The sequence below is a fragment of the Catharus ustulatus genome, chromosome 2 (genome assembly GCF_009819885.2).
Source record: "Catharus ustulatus isolate bCatUst1 chromosome 2, bCatUst1.pri.v2, whole genome shotgun sequence".
Taxonomy (NCBI): domain Eukaryota; kingdom Metazoa; phylum Chordata; class Aves; order Passeriformes; family Turdidae; genus Catharus; species Catharus ustulatus.
The window spans coordinates 60,178,891-60,186,797 of NC_046222.1; the positions used below are offsets into that span (position 1 = coordinate 60,178,891).

Consider the following 7,907-nt stretch of genomic DNA (forward strand, 5'->3'; position numbering starts at 1 on the left):
CATTAGAAATTATCATCTCTCTGGGGGAAAAAATCAACCAACCAATCACAGTGATGAGAAGCCAGGCAATTTCTGCCGTGAAGGGAAGGCTTAGATCTGGGAACCTCAGACATGTTGAGCAGCAGATCACAACCTACTGCGACTCCTCCAACAGCAGAACTACCCTAGGCAAATCTGCCTCCCATCACTCACCTCTTCGCTGCATTGGGCAAAGTCTTTGTGCAGCTGGTCAGTACATGGAAAAAGCAGACTGATCTAGCTAGGAGCAGTGAGAGACTTACATGTTTTAGCTGTGCTGATTTTGTGTTTAGCAGTTCCCCAACCCATTTTCCAGAACAGCTGCACAAGGTAGTTATTAGTCCAGGGACAGGAACAAGACCTGCATAAACTGAGGATTAAAAGCTGCTGCAGGGCTGTCACCTCACCTACACACTAATTTCTTCAGTTGCAAAGACTGTGGTATCTGCAGCATTGGGTGACCTGGGCTCAAAACGGACAATAAAGGCCTCTGGAAAGCAGCACACTCCTCAGAACTTTAAAGCCATGTTCTTTACTGGTACAGCAAAGTTTGTCCTGGCTCACAGAATCCACAGCTACTGAAAACATCTGTGCCCACGTGAGGCTCAGCCACTAAGAAAGAGAAATGCACTAATGTATGCAAAGAAGCACTTTGAAGCCTAATTTTTGTCTTGCATAGAGAGAGTAGAACTAAGCCAAGCTGGGGAGGAAAAGAGCCTGTTCCAATAACTTGTTGACAAAGAACAACCTCCTAACTTCCTAAAGCTCAAATTAGATTAACTTTGCATTTATCAGTTCTTCAAGAACTCCAGAAGATATCTTAGAACCAGTGCTTAGCTAGCACTTACCTTTAGACTCACAGCACCCCATGAAGTACATGTAGAATAATACAAAATCCAGATGCCTCCAACTGCTCAGACAAACTAAATGGCAGTCCAGGTTCCCATAAAGTTCAGACAACTTTGGTCAAAAATACCAGAAAAGCACAACAGAAAGCCATGAATTGGCACAATCTATTGATATGTATTTTTTCACTTTTCAAAGTGGTAACTTTCTACAGCAGATTCCATGCCAGATCAGATACAGTTTTCTTTCTAAAGTCAAGATAAATGCTATGACATGCTCCAGCTGACTCAACGAACTATTATTACGTTCTTGCACCTGATCTCTATTTATACTGCCAGCTAATAAAGTAGATGCACACTCAGTATGAGTGGACAAGGAGTGAAGGGTTCTCATGCTGTTAAAATCACTGACTTGCTATATAATAAATTCAGACTGGGAATTTAGTGAGATTAAGAGGTTGCAGACCAATCATACTCTTTTCAGCTGCATGGGAAAGTATCAAAGTGTGCATTTAATCACCTTTCTGCTGGCCTACCTGCAGTCAATGGCTATGCAGAGAAAGACAAAGGGTTATGAAGCACTGTGATCAAATGATTATTTCTAAATATCCATTCAGATAAAACCAGGTGCTACTCACAATCCCACATGCTACTGACATAAACAATCAGGAAAGACTAAAGTCTTAAATGCTACAGACATCTCATTCTGCACCTTTCTTTTAACTTTAACATAATAATTATGGCAATCAGGTTTCAAAGCCTTAACAATCCTTGAAAGAACACACAGAAAACAAGAGCAACCTGTTTTTAGAGGGCAGAATTTTCACAGATCCCACAGGAGGATTTTGAAAAATACACACCCACAGAAAGAGTGACCTGCGGACAGAGTGCCCACCCAACTGAAAGGCTACTGCATGTAGCCTTTCAGGACAAGTGACTTTTACTCTGGGATTTGTAGGTAAGAACACTCTTCTCTCCATAAATGAAAAAAAAAGTACAATTTAATCACTAGAACAAATCTAAAGTACTAAGCAGCACCACTTGAAGACCTCTTCCCACTGCTATTCTCCTCTTGCTACTCACATCACACAACCACCCAGGCTGCAGTACATGAGGATGAGGCACGCTGCAGGCACTGTAGGACAGAGGGCCCCTGCTCCACTCATCTTTCAGCTTAGGCACAGATTCCTACTCCTGCTTCAGAAGGGAACACACAAGCAGCCCCTATCTGTAACAAACTTTTCTGCAAAATAATAAATTAGCTCTTCAGCTATATAGCAATCCATAAGCAGTCCATACAACAAAAACTGAGGTTGATGTCAGATTCCATGTTCGAATTTTATACAAAAATAATTAAATAAAGATATCAACTTTCTAGCTATAGAACAATGCAGCAGATTAAACTTAAAAATCTGACCAATACATTCAGGGAACAAGAAGTTAACATTCTAATGGGTAACACTAAATAGACTTTCCTTGACCACAAGTACATAACCAAATATTCTTACTATTTCTCCACCTTAGCTTCCACTGAAAACACAGAAATATAATCCAGTTGCTTTCTGGATTTGTACTAAAGCAACTCACTCTCTTTATGGTACCTCTTTTCACTGCTCATGCTTCTAAAATACTCATCACTACATTTTTTTATTGCCCTTTAAGTAGTCTCTCTGGAATACTTCCTGTGCTAGCACAATGCATGCTAAAAGGAAATCAAATAAGCCAGGTTTTTTATTCCATCAGAACTGAATACTCTCTCCCTCAAAGGAAGGATAAATTCAGCCTCGTTCTCCTAGCTAATGAAGATAAAAAGTACAGGTACTCTGCACTGTTGTGCCTCTGAGTTGGAAACCCTACTAACAGATGTGGTTGTTTCCAAGTTCAAGTTGAGAGGAAATCAAAGGATAAAATCCTGCATCCCCCATGTTAAGGTCTATCAGTGTTAGCATCTTTTCAACATTTTTTACTATCATTAATATAAAATAAGAGAGACATAAGTTCAGAACACATGCATGAAGAACTACAACAGCATTTACTTGGAAGGGTAATACTCCAGCTTTCCTTTCAGTCTTGTTTTCTCATTAAACAGACTGGCACCCACTGTAAGCACACACGTGCCTGAAAATTCCTCACTTCAGGAAACATCAAACTGTATCAGACTAAAGGACAAGCAAGCTCAGAGTCCTGTCTCCAAATGCAGCCAATGACAGTTACTTCAGGAGGAACATACGAACAAAATGTATTTCCCCAGCATGCTCTTCTAATTTCTAGGGTATTTTAGCAGACATGGGGTTTGGCACCATATTACTTTTTAATCTCTCAATTCAATTTTCTTGCCTCAATTTGATTAACTGTGCTTGAGCTTCTGTAAAGTTTTGACCTTCAGAACTTCTAAATGCAAGAAGTCCCAAAATTTAACTACGCATTGTGCAAAACAGCAAGTACCTCCTTTGCCTGCACTGAGCTCCAACAACAAATTAATCTGACGCACCTGTAACTCTTGCACTTTAACTGATTCTTTCCTGTTCACCTTTGCTATTCACTTCTTCTTATCCACCCATGACACTACTCATTTCTTAAGATCTCTGCAATATTTCCAAACTAATCCTCCCGCCAGCCTAAAAGGTAACAACGTATTTAGGAGTTCCCTTCACAGCCATCTTTCCTTTTGTTGCCAAGACCAGACCTGGTGCTCTCTGCACTGTTCCCAGGTCCACTGTACACGTTCCACACCAGGGGTGATGAGACCACAGCTACACAGAGCACCCCGGATAGAGGCAACATGATGATACAATAATATTTTCTCTTTTGTTTTCTGTATCTTTTGTAATCATGTCCAGTGTTGACTCTGCTCATTTGACACGTTGTTATAGAGTTATCCCCATGTACAGAGAAAAACCTCCTGAACGAGAACCAGCAGAAACCCAACTGCTGCGTACATATAATTAGGATAGTTTTTCTCTGTGCACACCAGATTCGATCTTTCAACTCTTAATTTCATCTGCCATTTTATCATCCTGTCACTCAGCATGTCACGATTTATTTTTGCAGCTTTCTGCTGCCAGCATTCACTGATAGTGCCCAGGAAAAGCTACTACAATTAGAGCACTTGCAGAGTGTTCATTGTGGCTTTGTGACATAACACACTCAGGTGTCAGTACAGAAGGGGAGGCCAGATGCAGCAACCTGCCCACCAAAAATTGTGCACAGCAAAGCAAGTCTGAAACTCCCAACCATTTTTAAGGGCCACGGTAAGAAGTTTTGGTAGTTGAAGTATGATGGTGTTACACCCCCATCATCACCCAGGACTAGTATTCGGGTACCACCCTGTCCTGTCCTTTCAAGTTGATGGTCTGAACCTATTCCTAAAGAAGGAAGGGGAGAAAAGAACTGTTTCTCCCAGGACAGAATAAATACAGGTCTAGAAAAAGAGGAGCATGCACAGAGGGAATTCGAATCAGGCAGGGAACATGCTCCTCCATCAGCTTCAAGCTCCTCTTTCTGAACAATGCTTGGTGTTGGCAGCAAAATGTCTTGACCGCAGGACACTCGCTCCAGGGAACAGAGCAGTGCCAGCCTGTCAGTGGTGGCACCAGACTGGCGTGTGCACCAAACAGGTTTGATTTGACACCCTCGCTACCTTTTCACAGCCCCTCCACTGCAGCTGTGTTCCACTAGCACCAAAGGGAGCTGTAATGACAAGACATCGGCATTCACTTTCCTTGCTGGATAGGGACAGGTTTTTAATCAGGACGTGAATCTGGGCACACTCAAAACTTTTTCCAGCTTTCAAAGTTCTGGGGAAATAAAAGTTATAATGCCATGTTTGTCGCTTGTCACAAACCACTAGTGAGGACAAGGAAGAGATGTTTTACTGCGAAGGTGGTGAGACATCGGCACAGGTTGCCCAGAGAAGCTGTGGATGCTTCATCCCTGGAAATGTTGAAAGCAAGGCCGGACAAGGCCTTGAGAAACCTGGTCTAGTGGGAGATGTCCCTGCCCACCGCAAGGGGGGTTGGGACTGAATGATTTGTAAGGTTCACTCCATCCCCTCAACATTCTGATTCTGTAATAGCTCCCCAGCAGCCCAACTTTCCCTGCAGTGTCTCCTTTACTCAGCAGGCGTCCGGGCCCAACCCGAGGCTGTCCCCGAGAAGGGGAACAGGCACAGTGGCTGTCCCGGGCCACACCGCGAGCCTGACGCGGGTAATCCCGGACTCAGGGCGCCCACCGCGGGCACAGCGGGGACGGACGGAGGGGCCCGGCTGCCACAGGCCGCGCTGGGCCGGGCCCGGGGCCGCAGCGGCGGCTCCTCACCTTCACCAGCCACATGCCCGTGTTCTGCTTGGCGCCGGTGAGGTCCAGCTCGCCCTTGTCGCTCATGGCGGGGCAGCGGCCGGGCCGGGCCGGGCGGCGGACGAGACGAACAAGCGGCAAGCGCGGAAGCGGAGCGCACCCGGCAGACGGCGGCCGGTGAGGGACAAACCTGCTCCGCTCGCACTGCGCGGCGGGGCGGGCCCTCGCTGACTCGGGGCCGCGGGTTCGGGTCCCCGCCTCGGCCGGGCCGTGGGGAGGGGCGGGAATCGGTGGTGGCCGCAGAAAGTTCCAGTGTCACAGAATATCCTGGGTTCGAAGGCACCCATAAGGTTCACCGCGTCCAACTCCTGCACAGGTCATCCCCAAGTGACACACCCTGTGCCTGAGAGAATTGCTTCTTAAACTCTGCCAGGCTGGTGCTGTGACCACTTCCCTGGGGAGCTGTTCCAGTGCCCAGCCACCTCTGGGTGAAGAACCTTTTCCCGACATCCAACCCAAACCTCCCCTGGCACAGCTTCAGGCCATTCCCTGGGGTGCTGTCAGTGGTCAGCACAGAGCAGAGATCAGTGCCTGTCCCTCCTCTCCCCTCACAGGAAGCTGTGACTGCAGTGAGGGCTCCCCTCAGTCTCCTCCAGGCCGAACAGACTAAGGGACCTCAGCCGATCCTCACACAGCCTCCCCTCCAGGCCCTTCACCATCCTCACTGCCCTCCTTAGGATGCTCTCTAACAGTTTAATGTCTTTTTTATATTGTGGCACCCAAAACTTCACACAGCACTCAAGGTGAGGCAGCACCAGCGCAGAGCAGAGCAGGAATTTATCCCCTCCATGTAGCAGAAGAGTTATCCCAGCATGCTGAAGGAAATCAGCACCAGGCAAATTATCTAGAGGAGCTGGAGAAGCAGCCCGGAGAGAGGAGAGAGGAGGCACTACCATGATGGTGCCCTTCTGTGTGGGAGAGAGATGGTGGCTAGAGGAGCAGCTCCTGCGAGAGGGATCAGAACATCGTGGTGTGCCCAAAAGCCACCGAAAGTGGGGGAAATACATCTGGTGAATCATTTACTGGGAATAGAAAGTAATGAATTAAACTTAGCTTCCCAGAAAGGGAACTGACAAGAAAGTGTTGGAACAGGCTGGCCAAAGATAGGAGAGCATCTCAGACACTGAAAATGCCAGGAGAGAGAAAGTGCCTGCTCATCGTACTTTGATATGGGGGTATTTGGTTTCGAAAAACCTAAGTTTTTATTTTATGATTGTCTCTATCCCTGGGGAAGTTTTCCCCCTTTGCAGCTTAACCTTGTTATCTCCCTTCCATCTCCCACCTGCCTCCCACTGTGGGCATAGGAAAGACGTGGACATGCTGGAGACACTGGCACAGGTTTCCCAGAGAAGCTGTGGATGCCCCATCCGTGGCAGTGATCAAGGCCAGGTTGGCCAGGGCTCTGAGCCAACCTGGTCTAATGGAAAGTGTCCTCTCCACTCCAGGGTGTTCCACTGCAGGGTGTTTGAACTAGATGATCTTTAAGGTCCTTTCCAATCCAAACCACTCTATGATTCTATGGCATGGAAAGCATTTTATTATCTTCCTCTCTTCTTTATCCTTTTACTGATATGTAGCCCTTTGATTTGCCTCCTCTCATACTAAATAATTTCAGTTTGCTCAATTCTGTCTCATAGGTCTATGACCTATGGTTATATCCTATAGACCTCTGGTTATATCCATTGCTCTCTGAATTCCCCCTAGTACAAGTTTACATTCTCTGAGGTCTGGTTGCTCAACAGTGAAGGTTATACTCCATCTGAGTCTGTACCAGGAGCAATCAGAAGTTTTTTTCTGGTACAATATGCAAGAAATCGCTCATCTAGCTCACAAAAAATGATCTCAGTATTACATCTCAGATGTGATAGTCTCCCTTTGTAATTATAGGCAAGCATCTAGGTAACCAAGGAGGACAATGTTTTTATATGTATCTGAAGCAATAACAGCTAACACTTAGCTATTAGGATTATTTGGATTAGTTACATTTAAAATTAATTACATTTAAAAATTGATTTTGTTTTTATATTGGAACTGTTTGTGCAGAACTTAGCTGGGAGGGTTGATAGATCTTATATTGTTAGTCAACTTGCACTGAAAATTCAGTTTTCTCTAAGTCAACCTTATATAGACACACTAGAGGCACTTCAAATGCTAATAAAAGTGGAAGCAGATACATCTCAACAGTTGTAAGACCAGCCCCATTTTCTGGGACTGTGTCACCACCAAATATTGTAGGTCTAAGACCCTTTGGTTTTGTTCACTTGGAAAAAGAGTGGATCTAACAGACAAACACTATTGCTTTACATTCAGTTTTGGATCCTGCTCATAGCATCATAGAAGAATTTGGGTTGAAAGGAACCTTAAAGACCATTTAGTTCCAAACCCCCTGTCCTGGGCCGGGACACTTCCCACTAAACCAAGTTGCTCACGGTTCCATCCAACAAGGCCTTGAACACTTCTAGGCATAAGGCATCCGCAATTTCTCTGGGCTATTTGTTCCAATGTTTCACTACCCTCATTTAGAAACATTTCTTTCCAATGTCCTGTCTAAACCTACCCTCTTTAAAACCATTGCACCTTGTTCTTTCACTACAGGCCCTGAATAAAAAGTGTGTCTCTTTCTTTGCTGTAAGCCGCTTTAGTGTACTGAAGGCTCAAAAAGATTTCCCTGTGACTTCTGCTTCTCCA

The 7,907-nt window shown here is 45.3% G+C and overlaps 1 protein-coding gene across 1 annotated transcript in view; it reads right to left on the reverse strand.

Moving 5' to 3' along the window:
• GTF2F2 (general transcription factor IIF subunit 2) overlaps positions 1-5,327 on the reverse strand; it is an 83,796-nt gene extending 78,469 nt beyond the window's left edge. Inside the window, exon 1 of the mRNA XM_033052437.2 lies at positions 5,181-5,327. Coding sequence (XP_032908328.1) covers positions 5,181-5,246 — 66 coding nt within the window. The 5' untranslated portion in view covers positions 5,247-5,327. The remainder of the gene's footprint in view (positions 1-5,180) is intronic.
• Positions 5,328-7,907: the final 2,580 nt, after the last annotated feature.